Source organism: Cheilinus undulatus, linkage group 9 (genome assembly GCF_018320785.1).
Source record: "Cheilinus undulatus linkage group 9, ASM1832078v1, whole genome shotgun sequence".
In the NCBI taxonomy this organism is placed as follows: Eukaryota; Metazoa; Chordata; class Actinopteri; order Labriformes; family Labridae; genus Cheilinus; species Cheilinus undulatus.
In genome coordinates, this window is record NC_054873.1 from 31,084,980 (window position 1) to 31,111,500 (window position 26,521).

Below are 26,521 nucleotides of genomic sequence, written 5' to 3' on the forward strand. Positions count from 1 at the left end.
GTGGAAGTACTCAGTGTGTGTTTTCTGTGCTCTGTTCTTTATTTCTGTAGGATGACAGGCGGGCTACACAAGACTCTCTGCCTCAGCGCACTTTAATCGAGCTGGACCCAGCAGGGCCGAGGTATTATCTGCATCCCCACATATCTTTAATCTCCTCTTCCACCCTTCTTTGACCACTCCACCACCACACTGTGCATCTGATTGCTTTTTCCCTCTCCCCACAGGTATGTGGTTCTGTTCAACCCCATCGAGCAGGAGCGGCTGTGTGCGGTGACTGTGTTGGTCAACACGGTCAGGGTGCGGGTGCTCACAGAGGACGGACAGACTGTCCCTGTGCAGCTGAGTGCTCAGTGGAGCTCTGCCACTCAAATGAGTGCAGAGGTGTTTGAGGTAAGAGATGAAATTCATAAGGCACTGCGGGTTTCCACATTGTGAAATTGGCATACTATGAGCACAGCAGTGGTGTCTCCCATTATGGTCTGTACTGACCACTGCAAACTGCTTTGCTCTTCAAGCAGTTTTCCCCACACTTAGTACAAAGTTATTATTATTAGGTGCTTAGATTAAAAGAATGTAGTCCTGAGGCCTTGGTCTAAGTGTGAAAGTGATGTAGGCAGGTGTGGGTGGCTGCATTATTCTATAGAAAGGTATGACTATACAGGTGCATCTCAAAACTTTGAATATCATGCGTTCATTTTTTCCCGTGATTTAGTTCAAGGAGTGACACTTCCAGATAATCTATCTTAATCTCAAACAGAGTTAAATGTTTTATGACTTATTTGTTTAATCTTGATGATTTAATCCACTATCTCAAAATGTTAGAATAGCACTAAACACCAGTCCAACAAAAGGATTTATAATACAGAAATTTTGACTTTCTGGAAAATGATGCTCATTTGATGCACTCAGCAATTGATTGGGCCTCCATTTGCATGGATTTCTGTATCTGTGTGATGTGGCATGGAGCTTATCAATCCATGGCTCTGCTCGGGTGTTCTGAAGCCCAGGTTGCTTTGATAACTGCCTTCAGCTCATCTGTATTTGTGAGTCTGGCGTCTCATATCATACTCTTTACAGTCCAGTTCATACATGAGGCAAATCTTGTGTTCTAGGTTAAGTGTCTTTATGAGATTTTTTAAATCCTGGCTTTTCAACAACACTGGGCTCATGTCTTTAGTGACGTGTTGTGATACTGCCGCCATTATCTCGGAGTCATCTTGTGGCGTATATTAACGAATACCGCGCGAGTTAGACCTCCTCCTTTTCAAAGTTGAACGACTGCTCAACGCTGCAGATCCAACGCAGTTTCTCATTGTCCGTCTTAAAAAGGCATCTGAAAGGCATCTAACTACCTGTAAACTGGCCACATAATTTATACTCGGATATTCGCGAAATAGTCATTTTAACGACGCTACATTCACAGAGTGAGGGCGAACAGTCAGTGCCTAATTTATTTGTGGCGGACCGCCACTGTATGGGAAACACTGCCTTTTAACTTCCTAATGTACTCACTCAATGGCAGAAGCAATAATATCATGACCTTATACCGGACAGCATGATAAATTAACCCCAAAAGGTAAAATAGTCCACTGTTGACATACTATTCCTGTGTGAACTCGCAGTTCTCCCATGATCTCTTCCTGCTGATCAGGACTGCGCGGCGCTGCGCTCTAGACTCCTTCAGTCTGCTTTGTTTGACAATCCTCTGAACGCTGAGCTCATCCCTGTTGCCTTTTCTTACCATACTTTTCCTTCCAGTCAACTTTCTATGAATATGCTTTGATGAAGCCTCTTAGAACAGCCTGCCCTTTCAGCAGTGGCCTTCTGTGGCTCACCTTCCTTATGAAGGATGTCAGTGATTGTCTTCTGGACAAGAGTCAAGTCAGCAGTCTTCCCCATGATTGTGGTTGTACCAAACTAGAGTGAAAGAATAAAGGCATGTTGACTTTCCACCTTCCTCAGGTCATGTTGGGGTTAAACCATATTTTCTCTTGGAAAGATTAAATATTAAAACTAAAAGCCCTATCTTAGCTTTTCTGAGCACAGTTATATAACCAGTGGAGTGTTAGGATAGAGTGTGTTTATTCTGTGGTAGTTTTTTGGGCCAGTCCTTTTCTGGGATTTATTAATCCAAATTCAGGCAGCACTAGTGTGAACCTATATCTGGACAGCTGTTTGAGGGTTTATGGTCCGTGGATAAACAATCAATCCTCAATTAGATTAAAGGCATTTTAGAGTACATCATGTAAAAATTCACCAGTGTGAAACTGTCGCTCCAACAAGAGCTGCACAGAATCTAAAAAAAAGGCCTCAAGTGGTGTATCTTGTGTCAGTGTCTGGAGGTGCAGAAAACGGCAAATCCTGAAGTGAAAATAATCTGGGGATTTGGTTTTCCCAAGGTGCAGATTTACAAGACTTTTATGCATGTTCCTCATTCCTGTTTGAGGCTCACATCATTAGACTACTTTAGCTGCTCAAATGAAGACACAAATCTAAAATTCAACCGTCATAGATAATACCTTTAGAGGAGGTGATATGCTAAATATTGTGAAGTACTCCTTTAATTATCTCTGTATGTCGTAACTGTGCAATGTGCTGCAAACTAAACGTCACTAGAAAATACTTTTGAAAAAAACTTTGAATCTCTCCTTTTTATTTTCTACATCTCTGCACATCTTTTATCCTTCAGGAGTCAGAATAATTTATACAATATCTGCAGCAGTACTTCAGAAAGAGCATGTGGGTTGGTTGTTTGACTCCTCTCTCCAAATAGTTTTAAAAGTATTCTGGTGGTAAATTGTAAATTGCTTCAGACTGGCATTTAAAGGAGAGAGTTTTTATTTTTATGTAAAAAATAAAAAAATAACAGTACTCAGAATAAAATTAATTGCAAATAAAATGGTGTCACAGTTTTGAGTGTTCTTCCACCTCCTTCTTTTAGATTTGTCCGCTAACTCACTCGTGTGTATTAAATTTTCACAAAATTAAATCAAAAACAACCAGTTGAATCAGAACATATATTGAATCTGCACTGCAGTATGAATAAAACATCCTATTTTCCTCCCCAAAACTTTAAATTGATTTGTTTGCTTGAATAAACTTCTCTCTACCCATGGTGAGTTATAAATTCAAGTGAGACGGTCAGACACACAGACACATTAACACAATCACTTATCTCATTTTAATTATAGCACACTGCTGCTGATGTGTAAATGCTTTTAACTTTTAATGACTGCTTAATGGTCAACACTCGCTGTGCAGATAGAGGGGGGAAATTAATTTAGAGCTGAAAGAACACAAGCTTTTACACACCAGAGTTTGTTTATTTTCTGTTTTAATTCATTTTTATTCAACCCCTCTTCCATCCTGTTCTTCTGTCCAGGCAACGTTCATGGTTCGCCTGCCACCCCTGGGTCTTGCTGTTTTCCATATTTACGATGCTCCTGACTCGCCCATGACGTTACGCTCAGACACCCTGCTGAGGCTGCCCGGTCGGGGTGCCACCGCTCGGGCTGCTGATCCCCTCCCTGTTCGCTCGCAGCAGTCGGACCCTCAGACCTTCTACATCAGCAGTCAGTCTCTCACTCTAGGCTTCTCTGGATCCACTGGCCTTTTGGAGGTTTGTAATTTATCGACCTGAACTTCTGTCGAGGAAATCCTTCGTTCAGATTCAAAGTCGTCCGTAGCGACTTTGATCTTTTGTAGGATAAAAAGAAACCCTGAGTTTGATTTCCCAATAAATCCCAGCTGTTTGATCAAAGTGAACATGGCATGCGTTGTTGCTTCTCAAACATCCTTTCATCTCTTTCTATACTTTTTTCTCCTTTTTCTTTATTTTATTTTAATCCCCAGAGTATCAAGCGTAAGGATGATCCTCAGGAAGTAAAGGTTCAGATGCAGTTCATGGTTTATGGTACTCGCCCCTCCAAAGACAAAAGTGGAGCGTACCTCTTTCTACCTGATGGCAAAGCGAAGGTATTCTCTCAGTAGTTGTTGTTCGGATGTTTTCTTGCTGCTTTGATAGTGTTTCCTCTGTGAATTGTCGCTGTGTCATACTGGGACGCTCGGGGGCAGGAAGGCAGGCACACTAGGGTGCTTATTCATCTTTTCCTTGATTTTTATAGACAACATTTTAATGGTTTCCTTTCCTTACTGTACCTCAACACTTGTTTTTCCTCTTGCATTTTTATGACTCTTCCTACTTTCAGCCCTACAACCAGAAAGAGCCTCCGGTGGTACGTGTTGTGGAGGGGCCCCTCTTTTCGGAGGTGGTGGCACACTACCAGCACTTTCAGCAGACCATTCGCATCTACAATGTGCCAGGTAATACACACACCACCAAATGGATTCAGTTCAAATGGCTTTCTGAAAGCTTTTTCTGTTTAGTTAAGAGGCACCAGATGGTCCATTGCAAAAAGAGCCAATATGTTTGACAAAATTACTATTTATAATTCAATTAGGTAGGCACTTTTCCTGTCAGAAGCATATTAATACTTCTAGAAGTCAAAATCCCCATGTAGCATTTGAAAAACACAGTTTTGTTCTGTTTTATTTCCAGGCGTGGATGGGTTGTCTATTGAGATCAGTACCATGGTGGACATCAGAGATCAGACTAATAAAGAGCTGGCCATGAGGCTGGTCACTGACATCCAGAGTGGAGGCGTCTTCTACACGGATCTTAACGGCTTCCAGGTCAGTCACAGCCTCTGCTGAAGAGAGGACTAACTTTTAACTTTTTGAAAATAATTACTTGACTTTGTCCATAATCTTTTTGAGACTAAGGCCCAGATATAAAAAAGGAATATATGGCTTTTATACCCTCTAAACCTACACAAATGGGACATTAGCCTCCATCTCATTCACAGAGCAAATGTAAAGAGTTTCATGCAGCTTTTGATGTGCTTCAGGGCAAAGAGGATGTCTGCGGACTGGTGGTGTTGGTGCTTATTTAAACAAATTATTACAGTCATTAAGGGAAGAATTGGCTTCTTTCTCTGCAAATGAACCTCATAACAAAAGTCATCTCAGTCAAAAAAACTCAGCTCCAGCAGTCATATCCAGTTGGAGGGAAATTTTCTCAGTCTATTGAGAGCTGGTTGTAACTGCATGGCAGAATTTATAACTCCCTAATTCCACATAGTCCATCTGTGCAGCATGCTGACCACGCCACAGTTTCCTTTCGACCTACGATGCACGGCCTCATCCACTGGGTCCGTTTCTGAAGCGGAGCTCAGCACAGAGCAGATGGATTATTAGATCACAAGTTCACATGGGAATAAAGAGAAAAACATACAAACAAAATGTTGCCTCGCCTTTCAAAGTTTGATTTGTGGGTCATTCGCTTTCTGTTCTGTCGAATCATGATTTAGTAATGGAATAAGCAGTCGGCAGTCTGAACTTGGTGTTTTGTTTTTCATTTATTTATTTGTTTTATCTGCTCTGTGCAAATTGAGGCATGCTGGAAGCAGGCTCTACTGAAAATAGTCACAATGTGTATTGTTGGTGAAGTATAGCAGTGTGGTGCTTCTGGTACAGGCCAGAGACGGGCCGCAGTGCATGCTGTGGAAATCTAAAGACTGACAAGAAAGTGAGGGATGTGCTGATGGACTATTTAAAAACTGGGGTAAAACGTGTTGTGCAGCTTTTCAGTGATTAGGACAACAATTTTGTCTCTGTATGACTCAAAAATACATTAAATCTGCTGTAAATAAGTCCATTAATGTAACTACCATGACTGTTATTATAAGAAGTCAATCAGTTAGTCAATAGAATCAGTCAATAGTCAATAAAAATTCAACAGTAGAGAAAATCAAACAGAAAATTGACACAAACACACACATATATAACACGGCAGTGAGAAAAATTATGATAATTACTTTAACAATAAAAAGTTAATTAAAATGAATTAAATACAGAGTCCAGGGCGCTGGGCTTAGGACTCAAAAGCAAAACTGTAAAAGTATTTTTTGAGATGGGACGTGAAACAGTTGACAGAGGGAGCAGACCTGATTGAGGGTGAGGCTGCTACTCCACAGCCCATACTGTAATAGCTTGGTCACTTTTAAGTTTCTAATTAGAGCGAGGGACAGCCAGGAGGCCCATGCTTGAAGATCGAAGGGGCCTGGAGTAGTGTAAGGCCTTAGAAGGTCAGCTACACAGGAGGGTGCAAGGCCAGGGATGACTGGCTGATTCCCGCCGAATACAACAAAATCAGTGGCACAAATGTGACAAGATGAAATTATGCATTACGCTCTCTGAGTGATAAATAGAAAGGATTGGCTCTAATTTGACAATAGTTTGCAGCTGAAAGAAACTGGTTTCAACTAGTAACCATTTCTTTGCTTTCTATTGTAAAGACAGAGTCAAATATCACTCCAAGATTTGTAGCCTGGGGCTTGATGGGGGAGGACAGATCACTTAAGCTACTCAAGACCTGTTTGATAGCATGAGGTGAGCCAAAGAGAAGCACATCAGCAATCAGTGTCATCTAGAAACTGTTTGAGAGTGTTTAAGTCTGTTTGTTTGGCTTTATGGATGGACAGAGCTTTTTCTATACTTTTCCCTAATGGAAATATGAATATAGAGAAGGAAATGGGGCCTAGGATGGAACCTTGAGCTACCCCACATCTAGGTTTGACTGTAGATGAAGTAGAACTGCCTTTATTCACTGAGAATGTCCTGTTTTCTAAATGGGAGATGAAACACTTTGGGGTAACACCTCTAAGTGGTGGAGGCTGTTGTTGGCACTTAAATAAAATGCCACGATCACCCGTGTTGAATGCGGTGCGCAGGTCCAATAGAATCACGACAGCACAGTTGTCTGCGTCAACAGTGAGGAGGGGGTCATTTTTGACTTCATGTAAGGCAGAATTAGTGCTGTGAGCAACTCTGAAACCTGACTGAAATTTGTCCAGTATGCTATTTTGGTGAAGGTAGGGTAACAATTTGTGAGTGACTTTTTCTAAAACTTTAAAAGGAATCATCGTTGTGTGATGGGACTATAATTAGAAAGCGACAAAGGTCCAGGTTAGGCAGAGGCTACGGTACTGCAGATTTTGTCAAATTAGTTCAGGGCTACCAGAGGCTCACCCTAGCATGTTGTTACACCTTTTGTCCATGTGTGGAGACTGGCTGGCTCATTAATCAGGACAAATGGAAGGTTTTTTTTTTTTTTTTTTTTAATTCTAGAATGGGTTGCTTTTGCCGACTCACTGCAGGGAGGAAGAATTGTTTTTGAAGTGAAACTTGTATCCCATCTCTAGAGTTCATATCATGATATGCTCTGCAAATGGGATTTTAGGATGGAGCACATAGCTGGTACAATTCATTCAAATTAATTGGGCTATTAGTGACTTAAATCCTGTCTACATGAATTTCTTCCTGAGTTTAGGGCCATTTTTGTCTCCTAAGGTAGCTATCCCTGATCTCTTTCATATTAATTTATTCAGTATTTGATCTTATTCTTCTAGATTCAGCCTCGCCACCATCACCTAAAGCTCCCCCTGCAGGCCAACTTCTACCCCATGCCTAGCCAGGCGTACATCCAGGACAGCCATCACCGCCTCACACTGCACACAGCTCAGTCTCTGGGCGTCAGCAGCCTGGAGAATGGTCTGTATTGTTTAATGTGTCATTTTTTATAATTTCTCATCTTTTTTCTTTATTTCTCTGTCCCTTACCTTTGATGGTATTATGCCTCTTGCATTATTCCCTGAAGATCTTTTCAAAGAGCAAACCAGTTCATGCTCTCACGTTAATGTACTGTGCTAATCCTTTTATCGTGGTTATGTGAGTAATGGAGGCGCCTGTAAAGGGCGAATAGCTAATAGTGTTTTTTATCTCAGTTGAGTGATGTCTTAAAGTTCAATACAAAGGCTCCGTATAAAAGCCATTGTCCTTGCTCTTCTTCCTCCTCCTTCTTCAGGCCAGCTTGAAGTGATTATGGACCGGCGGCTGATGCAGGATGATAATCGTGGGCTGGGTCAGGGCCTGAAGGACAACAAGAAGACGGCAAATCGCTTCCGTCTGCTGCTGGAGAGGAGATCCACGGGCAACAAGGTCAGGAAGATGACAGCGAAGGCGGTTATTGAAGCCAAGCGCTCTTGAAATTCCTGCCCACATGTCTGAGTCTGCGCTGCTGATGAGCTCTGAGCACGGCTGTGGAATATAAGAGCGTCATGTCCTTCATTCTGTCTTCATTAACACCTTTCTTCATGTTTTTTTCTTATTATTACAACCCTTCTGTCTCTTGCTTCATCCTCTCTAACTTTGCTTTCTTCTTTTTCCTCCTCATTATCGTCAGCGTGCTGGCTTCTTTGCCAAACTCTCCTCCCTGTTTCACTCTTTCCTCTCCAAAATCTTGAGTGATCGAGTTCAAGAGGTAATGTTGCCTTGGCAACAGAAAGGATGCTTGTTAGATGCCATCATAGCTTGTGCTCTCCTCCACCTGGTAGCTGTAGGCTAACCGGTCCATCTTCACAACAATGCCTGTCAGTAACAATAACAAATGATTCAATCTGTAAAGTAAATTAATGACATGACAGAGAATGAATGGCTTTGGCTGCAGTTTGATCATCTGGCTTTGTGGAGAAACTGCTGACTGTGTTTGGGATAAAGTTTCTCTGGCCTGATGCAAAGCATCAAACACCATCCTTAAGATATCTGAAAAAAACATCACAGTATTTGAGCTGCATCAAAACATCAAAACAAATCAAGATAGATTAGTTCTGTCTGGACCAGATTTAGACATCTAAGTAATTAGAGCTCTCTCCTCCTCTAGCACAGTAAGAGCTTAAAACCTCCCTAGAAGTGAGTCGTAGTTGTTTTCATAGCCTCACTGCCACTCATTAGTGTGGTGTTAACGTGCTTCTGTCCTCCTCCAGATGCAGGACAGTGCAACAACCAGCTTCCCATCCATACTCAGTCACATGACCAACGCCTTCCTGAACCACGAGGTCCTTGCGCTGCCCGTCCTGCCTAAAAGACGCGGGATCCCTCCTCTGCAAACCTTCGCCCCTCTGAAGTCCATCATGCCGTGTGACTTCCATCTCTTGAACCTGCGCAGCATCCAGAGCCAGGTAACTCCACCAGGCTAACAAATAATCATGGTTTATTTTTGAAATATTCATGGGACTGACTGTAAAAATGTTCCTTGTGGTGATCCTGTGTTTGTGTGAGCAGCAAGACCCCCACTCTCCGTCTCAGTACACAGCTATGATTCTTCATCGTCTGGCACTGGACTGCGGCATTGAGGCTCAGAACCTGGGCTTCAACTGCACCACCACACAGGGGCAGGTCAGTGTGGAAAACACACACACACACACACCCCCACACACACACACCCCCCCCCCCCCACACACACACACGGTCTACAACTGTAGACCGACAGTGCTGCAAGCTGCTCTTATTGCTCTCTCTCCTTCTCTCTCTCTCTATCTGCAATCAGTTAACAAACAAAAATTCATGCTTCTCATCAAAGGAGAGAATTTTCCTGCTTATAAGTCAAAGAACAGTTTCCTTATTATTGATTTGTCTAAAGAGCAGAAAATGAACACAATCATATTTTTGGAGTGGGCAATGAGAACTGCATGCTTTACTAGCGCCAATTAATAAATGAAAGACTGACTTTCATGGGTGAAATGTTTCGAACATCTCCAGCATTTTATTTTTGAAGTCTAGAATTCATTTGGAAATGGTCAAACTTTTGTTATTGATAGGTGCAGAAAAAGTTGTATTGCTGGATCTGCACCTGGTCCTTCCTGATCTCACTCATTACTGTGAGAAGCCATGTGCAACTATTGGACCGTCGTATGCAAAAAAATCTAAAATTTTGTTTTTGTGTCATAAATGTTTCAGTCATAAAGTGCTGACACCGCTGTAACAGAGTTATGGACAGCTGGAGCAGAGATAAAACATATCTCTGTCTCCCCGTGGAGTTAAAATTTATCATGGAGGGGTATTGGTAGCAGAGGGGGTAAATCCCTCCAGCAAATCGGACCTCGTGAAGTGCTTCAACGTCAGCATGGCGTGCTTGGAGATGGGGCTGGCCTGCTTTGAGCGCAGCTTGGCGTGGCCTCAGTGATGATGGATATGCAAATCAGCACAGCTTGGTTTGGCTCGGTGCAGCCAAACCCCTAGTGGAAAAGCCCCTTAAGTGTTAAAACGTTCAAATGTTACTTTGTCCCATCACATACGTATATAATCCAGTCCATGGTTGTTTACTGGCATAAATGAGCAGTGGTTTTAGCATGAATGGGCACTGCAGCCACTGTAGACCTACATCTGTGATCACACACTTAAAAAAGAAAAAGAAATATAATCATCGCTCTATAAGACATGTTTTTATTGTCTTATTTTTGACATTTCATTTATTTGATATTTTCAGAACAGAAGATGTATTTATTTTCATAAAACTTTTTTCCTCTTTTTGTTTAATATTTCATACCCTACAGGCTGTAAAAACTATCATTGGTAGTTCTAAACAGCTCAAGATACAAGAAGCAGTAACTTGCACTGTCATGTTATGAATAATTTAGACTTTTTGTCCTGCTTAACTGAACTCATACTGAACCCTAAAACCAAGGCACAAACTGAACCATGACCCATGTGAACTGTTAAACTCTTCACTGGTAACTTCTTTGAGGCCACAGCAACAGAAAATAAGGCAACCATTACTGGGAAATTTCTTGTATTTTTACCTAAAATTGCAAGGACAACCTCTTTATACTGATGCAGCGTGAATATTGGGGTTCAAACTGATGTTAAACATAATGCCAGTACCAGTGCTTTCCTCAGTCTTTCTTTTTGGGTAAAGACTTCCACTATGACAACATTTTTTTTTCTCACTTTTGAGCATGGAAATAGAGTTTTTTCTAACTGGCCACTTCTTCTGCCCTGTAAAAAAAAAAAAAAAATCTCTTTATTATAAGCAGTTAGATATACTAGATATCAGTGTACAATTGATTGGACACAACAGAAAAACAATGCTTTTTAGTATATATTCCTTCTATTTTTCTATGCCTTCTGCATTATTTGGCCAGTAGCTGATGTTTGTAACTAAGGAATATATTAGCCAATGTTAAACCGAAGCATTTGTGCCAATATAACTATACCAGTTATACAAAAGCGTTGTCAATGTATTTGTGCAATTCAGTCTGTGTACAGGTGATTGTTTGGTGTTTTTAAATGGATTTATTCCTCTCTCACACGCATCTTATATAATAGTTGTAGTTTTTTAAGCTCTGGCACTGTCGTTAAAATATCAGATTATAATGGTTAAGAATACGTGGTGTCAAAATTTGTAGTATTATGAATTTTGACAACCTTATCTTCCACTACTCTATTATATCTGCACAAGGTCAGATTTTTTGATGGAAGAAAAAGAAATTAACTGGGGAAATGTAATTTGTTACAGGTACTCAAGTGGAATTTAAGAGCACAATTTTGTATAAAAGTTGTCTTTGGTATTTGGTATGGATTTTGTTTCCACTTTTGCTTCAGTCACAATGATTTTAGATATTTACTTTACTTTTATTTTTAGATAAATGTGTAATATAGACTCCTTCCTTCACGATAATGCTTTATCATAATACTGTGTGCAGGATATAAAGCAGTTAAAAAGGGCTCCACTGTGTTTCACGACATTTTAGGAGCAGGGCTCGACAGTGCGAGCGTTTCACTCACATTTGTGCCTAAAAATCGGTGTGTGCGAACTGTAAAAAATATTTAGGGGCACATGTGCGCATAAAAATCAGCCGAAGGAGAGATCCATCCAGGGGGCCCTCACTTTGAGCGTTTCTTGCTTCTGTCTTTCTGTACATCAGACTGGTTTGTGTATGACTAAAATGATTAAAGTATGTATATACAACGCTGTCTAAACATAAATTTTACCTGGTCTTCACACCTTAGTAAATTAACCCTCAAGATATCGTTTTTTTGGAGATCGATGCCATCCGTGACCAATTATGTGCGCGCAGTGTCAGCTCGGTCTGTCTGTCTGTCTCTCTCTCTCTGTTTCTCTCTCTCTCTCTCTCTCTCTCTCTCTCTCTCTCTCTCTCTCTCTCTCTCTCCGTCTCTCTCTCTCTCTTTTACTGAAACTCTGGTTACGCCTGTCCCATATTTTCACCTGCTGTTCTGCATCCTCTCTTGTCAAATGTCACCTTCTACAATTGTTTAGTTTGTGAATTTATGATGAAACTCCATAAAGTTGCCGCCCTCAGGGTCCGACATTAACAGTTGCCCGAATGCCTGGGGCAACTTCAAAAAGCTGACGTGCAAGCAAAACTTGCTAAGGACTGGCCCGATCAGGCAAGCACGACTCTGAGCTTTTCTACTCATTAATTTTTTGATTTTCCTTTCTCGTTTCTGTTACTACGGAGCCCCCAAGTAGCCAGATGCAGTGTGTTGCTGCCTCCACTGGCTGAGCGTGTCTGCTGACGTGCAGACAGCTGCACAAACTTTAACTAACTAAAACCTTCATGAAGGTAAACACTGTCATCAGTAAAGATTCATGGTAGGTCACATCAATAAATCTGTTACCCACATAAAGAAGAAAGGCTTTAACTTGCAAATCTAAACGTTCATTATTTTAAATACGTATATTATTACTGTCGTATGTGCTCGACGGAGGAGTGTGTGTAAGAGAGGAGAGCAGAAGAAGTCTGTCGGTGCTGCGTCTCTTTAGTTTGCTCATTCATTGAGCTGTGCTGTCGTGTTTAATCTGAAGCTTCCCATTTCCTTGTTTTAACTTTTTCTCCAGCCACATCCTGCCGATGCTCTCTCACACCCAGATCTTACGACAATCATGCCAACGTGTGTCATCAATGAGCATAACACACACAGATCACATGTGGAGATAATGTAATATCTAATATCTAGTGAAATTTGTCCAAACGTGGGTGTTTTATTTGATCTTTAATGCACTAATGATCATAAATACTGTCAAAAGAGCAGAAATATAAAACCACAGCTCCAACATGAGGCAGGGTGAGGCAGATGTGTCTGGAGAGCTGCAGGTGTGAGACAGGGCTGGTTTTAGTCATTTGGAGGCCCAGGGCAAAGCCCAAAATGAGGCCCCTCCCCCTTTAACTAAAGGATTAATAATAAGTGGAAAAAATGAGAAAGCATCTCTTTTATGTTAATAAAGCCACAGAACTACAGTAAATGCCCCAATGTGAGATATAAATACCCAAATAGCCAACCATCATTCATCATTTTCTTTGAAAAGCATCTCAAGGCTCAAACTCAGCACATTCTTATATCTTAAAAAATCTTTAGGCCAGATGGAACTTTGACAACGCTGGTGTTGGGCCAGAGACTGGTATCTCAAAAATGATCACTTTTCAGGGAATGAAAAGTTTATAATTTATAAAAAATGATATAAATATGATTTATGAAAACAAATTAAAATCATGAAAAATTGAGATACAAGGTTTTAGCCTGATGTCAGTGATAAATCAAATAAATATATGCTTATTATCAGTGACAGATTGGTTCTTCTGACTCTATACAGACATTGTATCCCACCCACACCTCATACCAGAGTCTGCTTAGAGTCGGCCTCATGACCATTTTAAGGACTGGGACAGAAGTGTACCTAAGTTAAGTATTATTATTCAGAGGACCTGGAGAATGTTTAAGGATAGATGGAGCTCTTGTACCCACGATTACTGTCAGATAGCCTAAAAATTAGTAACATTAAAGACAAAATTAAATTGCAATACTTTTTCAAAACTTGATGATTTTACCATTCTGTACATTTTGTATACAAATTCATTAAATAATTTTGTTTTTAAATGGGTATTTGCATGACGTTTATTATGAAAACATTATTTGATCAATTTTCATTGTGCCCCTAAATTTCTTTATGTGCTCCTAACTTTTTCAACTTAGGAGCACATGTGCTCCTTGGGAGAAAAGTTAGCGTCAAGCCCTGAGGAAGGCATTATTCCATTTAAGTTTTTGCATGCAGTAAATAATGAAGGGAGTGGCAATACTTAAAGCTCCTCTAAGGAACTTCTGGCTTGTTTGGATTTGGCGCCCCCTGTGGTTAAACCTGCTTATCTGTTGTCTTTGATGTATGATCCTGTACATATTCAAGAAGTGCTTTTTAACATCAACAAAAAAATCTTATCTGGATGTTTTTTTAGCATGCAAATTTATTTCCCTGCTGAAAATGCAGTAAAAGGCTGTTATCACAGTGTGCTGTTAATTACTGTATCTGACTCCCACTCACACGCAACAGTGGTATGAGGCATTAAATTACAAAAATGAAATAGTCGGTCTTCCCAAGGCTCCGGTTTGCTTTTGTGGCCCATCTAAAGGCATCAGTATTAATTTCAGTCTGTTTCTTAACCAGTTTAAACTCTTCACGGGAGCTTTTAAATTCACTTTGAGTGTTGATATTTCTGTTTTACTTAACTGAGTATTGAATGCAAGATTCTCACTTCCAGTGAAATATTTGTAAAGCTTGTTGTGTCTAATTTAACTCGGTCAGACTCCTTTTGTTTCTCTATATTTGTATTTTCTCTTGCACATAGCTGTATCTAATGCCTCCTTGCTCTCCTCTTTTGCAGCTGAATGTATCAGGACTTTTTAAGAATCTGGATGTGCAGCTGCTGCAGCCCGTCTCCCTGACTCTGATGCACTCCAGCACGCCTCTGGCCAACGACTCGTCCATAAACCTCGATCCCATGGAGATCTCAGCCTTCAAGCTCAAGCTGCGCTAAGAGCTGTCCGCACTCAGAGGCAATAAAAAACACCAAAAGCAGACTCCTTGGAACCAAGAACCAGGCCCACGCCAGCCACAGACTGGCATCAGAGAGGTCTGAGTCTCTCTGTTTTTGTTGAGCAGAACCACAAAACACCAAGGATGGGAGAGGACAGTCAACTGTAACAGGACTGAGTGCACAGCAGGGGGCAGGTGGTGGCTGTGGATCTCTATGAGAGAAGATAAAAACTGAAGCTGGCAGAAACAGACTGCACAGATCAGAAGCAGCCGTGAAACTCTCTGTTATCAAGTCCTCTTTGTAAGAACTCGTCTTTTTCTATCTTCACTCCATCCTGGACTGAACTACTGAATGTAAATATATCCAAAATGACCTGAGGGTTGGGGGCTGGGACTCGTGCCACATCAGAGTGCAATTTAAAAAGCTTTATTTGATGTATTGGTTTTTATTTTTTTTTCTATGTACGCAGTGAAGAAGACACATCACAGCAATTCCTTTTTTTGTACTTGACTGCAATTAATTTTTTGTTCCAGACAGACTCGAATGCAGCAAAGAGAATGTGTTGTCTCTTCATCTCACCTGCGCCGCTGCGGCTCTTTAAGCTAACGATGTCCTGAGAGTGTCACGTCGGTCACTATGCGATAAAAAAATGTGATCTCTTACCATATCAGACGACTGTTTGCCTTCTGTTGGCTGCTTATAGATGGTCTGAACACTTTTCTTTCACCCCTTCTGCCGATAGTAGAAAATCTGTGGAGGAGGATCTGTGTTCCTGTCAGTCATTCCTGCGCTTGTACTTCACTGCTGAGAGTTTGGCTGCGTTTACCACGCTGTATGCAGTAGAAGAGTAGACAAAGACTATACCTCATTTATTCCACGTGGCAGATATATCAGTATGTGTGCTGTGTGTGTATGTTGATGTGAGATTACAGTGTGCACTATCAGGGACCATTCACAGCACTGTCAGGTCTACTAGGACTCTTTGGGAAGTGGGGGGTGGTCATATCATTTCGGGAGGCGTTGATAAAAAAAAAAAAAGTGAGGCAAACTTCGTCCAGTTGCATCATTATCTTTAAGCTGGTTTTATTTTCTAATATCTGCCTTGAGCCTCCTTCAACATTTGTTTGCATAATTGATTAACCCTTGTGAAAAATGTCGAAAATACTGAAGTTTGCCCGAAGCTATCAGTGAACTCTGATACATAGCCACAAGTAGCACAAACTCATTTGAAAGGCAGAAATCTAAGAGGAGGTTTCATTCTTTTCTCACTAAATGAACCTGAAACTTATTTAAATTATTGAAATTGCTGTCCATAAATTTTCCTTCCCTCATTTCAGCACTTTATCTGACTTTAACACCCACATACAGTGAAGATAATGGAGTCTGATTTTTTTTTGTGCGCAATACATTAAAAAGTTTTATTCAGAAAAAAAGAGACAGCATCCTGTCATTCCTGAAGAATTGCCCCCGTAGTTTGAGATAATTCACAAACCATGCTGCGAGTACAAAATTAGATTCTCTTTTCAAGTAATTTTTAATCCTGTTGTCCTGAAATTGGAAAGTGGTTAGAAAGCATACAAACAGCAATAGGAATATTAAAACATGCTTGATTTTCAGTGAGCTTGTTGACTTTTATACAACCACACATCTCAAACGAGATCGAGCTGCTGCTCAAAATGAAACCAGCTCAGCTTAAGAAGCATCCCCAAAACAATCAGAAGAGGATTTTTGACATTCAGATGTTCCAGGCTGCACATATTAAACACTAAACTATGTTAATTTCCTGTATGATGACTGATATGTCTTATCCAAATGGGAAGCTGTGTTTCCATGTGTGAAAACTGTGGGTGGGACACTTTCTGGAAGATGTTGCTGCTAAATTTTTAGATGTAATTTTTCAAAGCTGTGAGTGCTTTGAGCCCAACTCCATTCATCTCCATCGGTGGCAGAAATCTCCAGAGGGATTTCTCAAAAGCTCGACACATGAAACAAAACTGCCTTTCAAGGCACGACTAAATTACTTGAGAGGGAGAAATGTGTTAATTTGAGTGAGACGGCCCTTTTAAGTTGAGTCTAAACAAACAATCCTCAGCTCCTCCAAATGGAGCTTTTAATTTGAGTATTTCAGCTCCACACTTCTTCTTTTCTTGACCTAAGGCATTTTTTCCACCTCCTCAGCAGCCGTGGAGGATGTTGTCATCTGTGTCCAAGGCTGAGACCGGACGCCTCATGGCTTACCTGTGTCGCACTTTGTGCTGCACCAGCATCTCCCCCTTTCCCCCGCTGTGTCCCATCACTTTAACCACTCATCTCCTTCATTCTCCAAGAGGCCTCCTGCTGCTCCCCACTCTCTTTCTCCTCTGCTTCACGTCTGCTTTCTAAAGCTGAATAAACCACACTTTCTCCTTCGCTTAAATGTTTCTGTGAGACCAGACTCCACTGCTTCCTGAACAGCACTTTCTCCTGCCGTCTTATGACCTTGCCTCCGTCTTTTCTGTGTGTCTGAGTCTGTATTAATGTCTTTCTTTTTTATAAAATGTGCTATCTGTGTAGCGCTATTTCTGTTTTTTTCAGAGGTAATATATGAAGGCAAGTTCTCGTCTGTGTCTATTAATTCATGATGGATTAACGCTGCAGGGGAACAGAAGAATAAATGAATAAAAATCACTTTATCCGAAACTAATTAGATTTCCTTAGTCTTAATGCACCTGTAAATCCTGACTTTATTCAGCGTGTTTCTGGGTTTCCTTTGTGTGAGTGAGGAGCTTCTCTTTTCTCTGTCAGTAGGGGGCAACATTGAGTCAGTGTGGCTGCAGAGTCAATGCCTTCATGTGTTGTTAGTTTGAGGAGAGTGTTGGGGATAAAAGCAGGGCTTTAATTACCAGTAGTGACAAAACAGAGCAGGGAAAGAAATCCCTTATTAATAAAAGAAAAGCAAAATCAGAGTTTGTTGCTGTAAAAGTTTAAGACAGAACCAGCAGTTTTTTTATACACATATTAATGTGTATGTTTATTTGAAAAATAATGATCAGATCTTAAAATTTCCTTATCATTTTGTAAGCATGTGCATACTAGCCTGTGTACTATAGAGCAGTGAAGGAGGGCTGCAGGATGCTTTCCAAAAAAGACAATGTGAAATGCAAAATGATTCATAGGGGTATATTTTTTCCATAGAAAATATCCTTTGAATGTGTCAGATTTGAAATGAAACATAGTTATTGAGATGCTTGAGTACAGGTAATTTGTAAAAAAAAATGCACTACAGTGTAAATTCGTACATGATGCTTTGCGCAACATCGTACACTCAAACCACCTCCAGGGGTGATGCTGGTCTCCGCTCTCTGCTGCTGTTATTTTGGGGGTCACAGGCTAAAAAGATTAGGAACCACTGCTTTAGAAAGCTTATTGAATAATAAGACAGAATGCCACAGGTGCTTTTATTATGAAAGCTTTTTTAACTTTATGAAGTCAATAGCTTTCTCCTGGATCTCTGCCAAGCTACAACTAATTATATCAACATTTTTATTCATAGAAAATAATTATGAATGTCATCTGTTTAGATGAAATCCTTTACTGGATTTGGATTGTCAGAAAGATTTTTATGCTGTTTTTATCAATCAAGACAGAAGTTGAGATTCTGATGGTGACTTTAAAACCATTGTTTTGTTCTGACAAATGTATAGAGCAGTGTTACTCAACACGTGGCTCTTTTGTGATGATTTGTGGCTCTTTTATGTCTTAATTTGAAATATTATTCCCTTAGAAAACCTTAAAAAATGGAAACCTCTAACCCCAGAAAAGATCCATTGACAGTCACTTTAATCCGTTTAGTTCCCACACTTATACAGTAGGTTTTAATTGCCAAACTTAATTGTCAAGCATTATTTTTTGTCTGTATATTTTGATTGCCCTTATTAGCAATTTTTCCTTTTTTTGCCACTTTTAATCCAGTTTGGCTGCTTAAAGCCATTTTTTGCCACTTCTATGTTCATTTTTTTTTGCCCATTGTTGCTATTCTCTCTCTTTGATGCTTTTTGCCCAATTTTTCCCACCTGTAACTCCTTTTTGTTACTTTTTCTCTCCATTTTTACCTCTTGTCATGCATTTTTGGAGTTTTCAGCCTTTTTTTCACCTTTAACTTATTTTAATTGCCACTTTAACCCTTTTTGCCACTTTTCACCACCTAGATTGTGGCTCTTGCAATGGTATTTTTTGGCAGTTTGGCTCTTTTGTTGACCAGGGTTGAGTAAACACTGGTGTAGTGTCACTGGTCTTTGTTGGATCTTAGCTGCAACCCTCTGTGGTTGAAAATGAAGCCAATATGGAAGTGCAGAAAACTTAAAATGCTGATTTCTCTCGCAGAAATGAACATTTTAACCGCCTGGTTCAAATAACATTTTGGTTGGAACAGGTTGTCTTCATGGGCACACACTGTATGGGGGACACATTTTTATAACTCCTCTCTTTTTGTTTTAAGAGGTTCTGAAAGGCGCAGTTCAGTGAGTTGAGTTGTAGCTCACAGTGACTTGCAATGGGACGCTCTTCAACACACTGAAAGCCTACCTGTTCAGGGGGACAACGTGCTGTTCTTAAAGCAATGCCTCTCAAAGTTACTCAGTTTTAAGTGATTTATTTCTTAAGTCATTGCACAATAAATCTGTCTTTGGAAGGGCAGTACTGCAAATCTGCTGTTTTTTTTGTATTTTTTATAACCGTGAGAATATAAACCATGAGGCTGTATGAGGATAATTCATCACTTATTCCACTTAATGTCACCATCATACTGTAGCAGTACAATCACACAGCACATATAAACCAAAAATGCTTTGCTGTCCTAGTGTTGTCATAACTAAGGAATCTGTGGAAAACTTTTTTTTGTCCAGACAAATTTAGCTAGTGAAGCACTGAATTTTTCATATATTAGCAGGTGTAGTGCTGCACATCCTGCTTGTGTGCACAGATGATGGAGGTGACAGGAGTATTTTTTCAGGCTGAAGTTTACTCTGTATAAAGTTTACTTAAAACAAAAAACTCACAGCCTGATTTCATCTAAAGAAATATTCGGCTTTAAAAATATTTGTTGATGTTAACAGCCATTCAAAATGAGGTATCCATCTCCCATTTATAGGCTCGCAATATCCAAAAACCAGCTGTCTGTGATTTGAAAAACTAGATCCCTCGATTTAAGGTGATTTCAGTTCACTCTGCTACATTTCTCCTCAGCGACACTCTAAAATGCTCTTATTGCGACGTGAATCTTTCATCTGAACTTTGCTTCACAGGCTTTGAAAATGACATTTTGAGTACACCGCTTTCCACATTATTAAGCAAATGACATTTTTCTCTTATTTTCCAAAATATTAATGCAAGTGACAGTCAGGGTATTTTTCAAGTCATCAGCCATTAAAGCATAATTCAAATGTTTTTGAACAGACTTCATAATGATAACCTTTTTTTTTTTAAATAAAAACCCAAAATGCACTTTTCCGTATTATTAAGCACAACAGAGTTTTAAAACATTTTATAGGTTGTAAAGAACTGAAAATGGTCATTTGTTGAATTTGCAGCATTAGGGGGTCATATTTACTGAAATTAAAAACATCTTAACAGGCATAGTTATATGTTAACATAAAGACCACTTCTTTGATATCACCTTACTTTTCTTGCATCCATTGAACTTGTGAGTTTTTGGAGAGTTTCAGCTTGAATTTCTTTGCAGGATGCCAGAATATCCTCCCAGAGCTGCTGTTGATGTGAACTGCCTCCCACCCTCATAGATCTTTAGCTTGAGGATGCTCCAAAGGTTCTCAACAGGGTTGAGGTCAGGGCAGGATGGGGGCCACACCATGAGTTTCTCTCCTTTTATGCCCATAGCAGCCAATGACACAGAAGTATTCTTTGTAGCATGAGATGGTGCATTGTCATGCATGAAGACAATTTTGCTATGGAAGGCACGATTCTCTTTTTGTATCATGGAAGAAAGTGGTCAGTCAGAAACTCGAGGTCATTTTCACACCTTCAAGGATCCTAAAGGGGCCTACCAGCTCTCTCCTCATGAACCCAGCCCAAAACATGACTCCACCCCCTCCTTGCTGATGTCACAGCCTTATTCAGACATGGTGGCCATCCACCAAACATCCACTACTCCTCCATCTAGACCATCCAGGGTTGCATAGCACTCATCAGTCAACAAGAGTTTGAAAATGAGTCTTCATGTATTTCTGTGCGCACTGCAACCATTTCTGCTTGAGAGCATTGGATAGGGTGGCTGAATAGTAGGTTTATGCACAACTGCAAGCCTCTGGAGGATCCTACACCTTGAGGTTGATGGGACTCCAGACGCACCAGCAGCTTCAAATACTTGTTTGCTGCTTTGTAGGGTATTTTAGCAGCTGCTCTCTTAATCTGACGAATTTGTCAAGCAGAAACCTTCCTCATTATGCCGTTATCTACACGAACACGTCTGTTCTCTGAATCAGCCACAAATTTCTTCACAGTGCTTTGATCACGATTAATTTGTCGTGAAATATATAATGTTTTCATTCCTTGTCCACGGCATTACACTATTTGACACTTTTCGGCAGCAGAGAGATCCTTTTTCTTTCCCATTTTGCTGGAAACCTGTGGCCTGCTTAATAATGTGGAACAGTGTATTTTGAGGTTTTTATTTAAAAAAAAAAATAATGTTATCATTGTGAAGTTTGTTCAAAAACATTTGAATTATGCTCTGGTGGCTGATGACTTGAAAAATACTCTGACTGTTATTTGCATAAATATTTTGGAAAATAAGAGAAAAATGTCATTTGCTTAATAATGTGGAAAACGTTGTTGTTTGTGATGCGTCTTTGCATTTGTAGGTCAAAAGGAGGCTTCAACAGTTTCATGGCTTTATTTTCTATTCCAGGCAAAACACTATTTGTTTACACTATGCTATTTGTTATATGTTCATAAGTTCAGTTTTCTCATAATTGCAAATTTTGTTTTGTGACAAATAGAGCTGAATAATATGCAAAAAAATCAAAATACCATTTTTCTCCAATATTGCATTTTAATATGCATTTTTTCTTTTTAGTTCCTCATTTTTATTTTATTTATTTATTTTACCAAACACAAGCAATAAATATTATGGCCAACACAAAATTAGATTGATTATAAAATAGGGCTGAAATATTTTTGAAAAATAAAAATAAAAAAATTGTTATTATTCAGACTCATAATGCATATTATTATTATTTTGAAGGAAATGATCTTTTTTTTTTAATGATATTTTCCCTTTCAATAAGAAAAGAAATATACAAAAATAAAGAAGGATTTGTTGCCATCTTTTTCTGAATAACTAACACTTGAATGTTTGAATGATGTGCAAAGTAAAACGTCTCTATGCAAAATATGTGTTAAACTAGTATTCTGACTCTATCCATTTTCTATACCGCTTATCCAGTTTGGGGTTGCGCCTATCCCAGCTGTCACTGGGTGAGAGGCGGGGTACACCCTGGACTGGTCGCCAGACAATTGAAGGGCTGACATATAAATTGACTCATGGCCAATTTTATAGTCACCAATTAACCTAATGAGCATGTTTTAGGTGGTGGGAGGAAGCTGGAGTACCTGGAGAGAATCCATGCATGCATGAGGAGAACATGCAAACTCTGCACAGAAAGGCCCTGACCGGGAAGTGAACCAGGGACCTTCTTGCTGTGAGGCAACAGCGCTAACCCCTGTGCTGCCGTACAGCCCTGGTATTCTGACACATTTCAGCTAAAAGAAAAATTGCACCTCCTGAGGTTTGAAAACTGCAGAAGCCTAAATAGCAATTTAATCTAAATCTCGATTTATTGCCCGGCCTCAGTGACAACGTATTTTGTTACCTGTGATTCAGCCATGGCAATTTCAGATACAGCTACTGAATTCACTGGCAGAAGAGTTCAGTTATCTGTGACTTCCAGAGATCAATGCAGCATCGATATGCTTTCATGAGGAAGCAGGTGAAGGAAGGAGGGAGCTCTAGAAAAAAGGGAGAGGAGTGAGGGAGCAGTCACTTTTATGAGTCTTGATGAGATGGGCACTGAAGCTTCAAAGGGTCCTGATTTTAAAACGTATTATACACTTAGCTTTATCTATTTTTTTATTACCAACTGTGGCCTTGTGTTTGATAATAGACTTCTAATGAATAACAAACTTAGAAAAATCTTATTCTATTAATAAACACGGCAGAAATGTTCCACCCATGTTTGCCCCTGAGTGTCAGAGATGTTAAGGCTTTAAGTGACTCTGTTTAACTAGAGTTCAACATTAAAATAATGGTTTCTTTGTTCTTGCTCTGTAAACACGAATAAGAGCCTTAGAAGAAGAAGAGATGGTGGTATCAGGGTTGCCTTAGGCCATCCTGTATGTGTGGTGGTGGTTGATGAAGCCTGTGGTGGCACCCCGGGGACATCCAGCCTCTGCATTTTCTTTCAGACTCTGCTGTTGCTGCCAATTCTATTTTCCCATGAAGGAGGAACAAACAGGCAGCTGGGTCACAATCTAACAATGTCTGAGCAGCTGGAATAATTAAACTGGAACCTCAGTGTCCAATTGATCCAAACATGAAATCAGCTAATGAGGAACTAATTTGTTGTTGTTAAATTAATCTAATATTTGTTGTTGTCAAGGCATGTTAGTGGGCAGCATTGTGCTGAACATGACAGCTAATTAATACGAGCTAAAGGCCATACAATGTGAAAGAATGTGTAATAATGGTGTGAATGTGGAGATAAAAGGCTTTCAGAGTTAACACCTTCCTCTGCTACAGGAGCCAATTAACAAACACCTTTACATTCAGCATACAGCGTTTATAATGCAGAGCTTGACACTTCACAAGGGTGCTGAATTGTGCAGCGAGTTCTCCCGGCAGATCTAATTATGGACCACAGAGTGAATGTACCTTCACCCATGAACCCAGTTACCTGCCTCTGTAGAGCGTGTTATTGTGGAAAGCTGCTAATGAACAAAGCTGCGACTGGCGGGCATTGTTTTCCCACATGCATACAAACCTGTTCCATTTATTTTCATCTAAACTTTTACAGGGCCGTCCCTCTTGAAGCCTGGGAATACACTTTTTGAAGGAATGTTGGCAGGAAGAGGAGAAGATGTGAACGCTGGCACCCTTATAAAGCGAAAAAACACCTGGAGTGAAGGAAACACAGTCGCTACGATGATTTACAGCCATGAAGAAGAGAAAAGCCATCTGTTCTCCTGGGTGCCGTTTGAGTCAGGAGGCTGGATTTAAAAAACATAAAAGTTTTAAAACGTGGCAGTAAAGACATGAAGCCTGTCTATGCAACAGCCAGTTTTTGTTTTATTCCAGCATGAAACTGATCTCCACAATATTCACATCCACTGTCAGTTAAATAAAAAAGGATATAAAACAAAGATAGAAAAGATCTCTGCAGGTATTAATCTCTGTAACCATTCTGCTCTTTAGATTCAGAATGTGCAGCTGTGAGGCCACACTGCTGGAGATGGGAAATAAAGCCTGTGTTTGTCTTTTAATGTATGGTGCTGAGAATAAAAAGGGAAAGAGGTTTATCCTGATGAAGACGTTCTGGGAGAGAAGCCCCAAAATCAATAAATACTCCTTGGGGGAAAATGAAGAGAAAATGATCTTTTTTTCTTACCAGCAAGAAGAAAAATGCTGTAAAGGTCAACCGAACTGCTCTGGGTTCAGTATTTTTTCATCTGACGTGGAAACAGAGCTACCCCGCTACAAGTCAATGAGATTTTGTGACTGATATATCTGATATGTCAGTGCTGCGGCAGCAATCCCCGCTGTGCTATGATTGAAAAGTGAGCATCCTCCACAGCTCCCTCCTTATCAAACAGCCTGCGGGGTGTTTTATTATGCCGTCCCAGTACGCTGCAGAAATCTTCAATTTAAAGTTTTCTTACTATTAATGAGCAGCGTGCCAACTTCACAACCCCTAGCCTTTAAATCTGCCAGGAATCTGATAAAAGAGAACAACGCAGTTTATTAGAGCTCCTCCTGCACTGATGTTTGTAAGAGGGTCAAATCGAATGTGGATTTTGGAAAGGGATGCACTTTACTCACTTTACACTTCAACTTCAGCTCACTTATTATAGTGAATATTTTCACTTCTTAACCTGCTGTAAAATGTGCCCAAGGATATTTGACAAGCAGTCAGCGATGCATCGTCAAAGTTTCACATGTCAACATATTAAGCTCTGATTTGCTTCTGAGACAAAACATTCTCGCTGCAAAACTCAAGCCCTGAAAAGTATATTTGTCTACATAATGTCTCATTATGCTCACTATAAGCCACATTGTCCTGACAAGTCCAGATAAACATCTTATTCTGAGACATTATGAGCAGAAAAATGCTGCAGTGATTGCTTGTAAAGAGTGAAATTGGCTGCCGATGCAGCAAATGTAACAAGTAAATTTGTTTGCTGCAGTGGCAGCCTGTTTCACTTCTGAAAAGCAATTAAATCCTTTTTTTTGCTTGTAATGTCTATAAATAAGATGTTTATCTAGACTTGTCAAGTGAATGTGGCTTAAAAAAGTGTAATGAGATGATTTTGATGAGAAATCAGACAAATAAATATGCTTGGATTTGAGTTCTTGCAGTGTTTTTCTCTCAGACTGGGGTACATATTAGGAAAGATGTAGTAGATGAAGGATTCAAGGTTGACCTTTACCTGGGGTATAGTCAGAAATCAGGATATCTTACCCACTGCTTTTGATTTTAACCAAAATATTTCTAAAAAACAGGACCTTCACTTTAAGAGCATGTTACAAATTTCTGAAAATCCATTTAACAAATAAGATAAAACTTTGAAGGAAGATCGTAAAATTAAAATAAGTTAAAGATGCATAAAAATGCTTCTGAAATAAAATAAAGATAAATAATGACATGTAAATAAATAAAAGCAAATGGTTGATTCTGTGACATATTTGAACGTCTTTTTAGATGGACATTAAGGCCTGTGTTTCTGATTCTGTGTGATTCTCTTTCGTATATCACCTCCACACGCTCAGATCTAAACTCTTGAGGTGATCAAGCAGATTCAGGATCAGTTAAATCGAGCTCTGCGTCTTGATGAAAGCTGTCCTCTCACTGTGAGCGTCCACCTCCTCGCTGTCTGATTCAGACTGGTAGGCGATCATGTCCTCGTCCCCCCACACAGTGGGGATCCCTCTGTAACATATCCGGGCCTTCCTCTCCTGTCCTTGGCCGAAGCCAAAACCAAAGCCCACCCGCACCCCCCTTGTCTGAGGGTACACAGAAGGCAGTTTGGTCCTCCAGCCCAAAGAAGCGCCACCTGAGCGCACCTGCAGCAAGAAGAAGACCCCGATGAAGGCGGCCAGGATGAAGGCACAGCTGAGCACGGCCACGATGGCTGGCAGTGGCGTGGACGGAGGGATGCTGAGCCCCGGAGGTTCTGCTGCGTCTCCGCTGTCGTCTGCCGCTGAGAGGGGCTCCTCCTCTAGCTGTGCTGTGTCACCCTGAAGTCCTCCAGGTAGTGGAGATTTCCTCTGGACCTGGTTCTGGTGCAGACAGGAAGTGAGGACCAAGTGGCTGTGCGGTGGGCAGGACAGGCAGTCTGTAGGCCCCGTGTCAGAGCAGGTGAGGCAGGCGGGGTTGCAGGGCAGGCAGGCCTGGACGGAGGACAGGTCCACCCAGTTCTCCAGGGAGAGGTTGAGGAGCTGTGGGCCTGAGGTGAAGCCTGGCGGACACATCTTCACACAACCCTGCAGGAAGAGGGAGAAGCCCGGGCTGCACTCTGGAGAGGGA

At 40.5% G+C, this 26,521-nt stretch overlaps 2 protein-coding genes across 4 annotated transcripts in view; one reads left to right on the forward strand and one right to left on the reverse strand.

Annotated features, from left to right (window-relative positions):
* The window catches only part of man2a2 (mannosidase, alpha, class 2A, member 2), a 33,561-nt gene extending 14,900 nt beyond the window's left edge, over positions 1 to 18,661 (forward strand). For both annotated transcript variants that reach the window (XM_041795321.1, XM_041795320.1), the window contains exons 13-23: positions 51 to 121; positions 225 to 390; positions 3,383 to 3,619; positions 3,853 to 3,975; positions 4,209 to 4,323; positions 4,559 to 4,692; positions 7,470 to 7,611; positions 7,925 to 8,058; positions 8,883 to 9,077; positions 9,181 to 9,294; positions 14,574 to 18,661. In XM_041795321.1, coding sequence (XP_041651255.1) covers positions 51 to 121; positions 225 to 390; positions 3,383 to 3,619; positions 3,853 to 3,975; positions 4,209 to 4,323; positions 4,559 to 4,692; positions 7,470 to 7,611; positions 7,925 to 8,058; positions 8,883 to 9,077; positions 9,181 to 9,294; positions 14,574 to 14,726 — 1,584 coding nt within the window. In that variant the 3' untranslated portion in view covers positions 14,727 to 18,661. The remainder of the gene's footprint in view (positions 1 to 50; positions 122 to 224; positions 391 to 3,382; positions 3,620 to 3,852; positions 3,976 to 4,208; positions 4,324 to 4,558; positions 4,693 to 7,469; positions 7,612 to 7,924; positions 8,059 to 8,882; positions 9,078 to 9,180; positions 9,295 to 14,573) is intronic.
* A 5,383-nt stretch (positions 18,662 to 24,044) lies between these two features.
* furinb (furin (paired basic amino acid cleaving enzyme) b) overlaps positions 24,045 to 26,521 on the reverse strand; it is a 133,037-nt gene continuing 130,560 nt past the window's right edge. For both annotated transcript variants that reach the window (XM_041794889.1, XM_041794888.1), the window contains one exon: positions 24,045 to 26,510. In XM_041794889.1, coding sequence (XP_041650823.1) covers positions 25,804 to 26,510 — 707 coding nt within the window. In that variant the 3' untranslated portion in view covers positions 24,045 to 25,803. The remainder of the gene's footprint in view (positions 26,511 to 26,521) is intronic.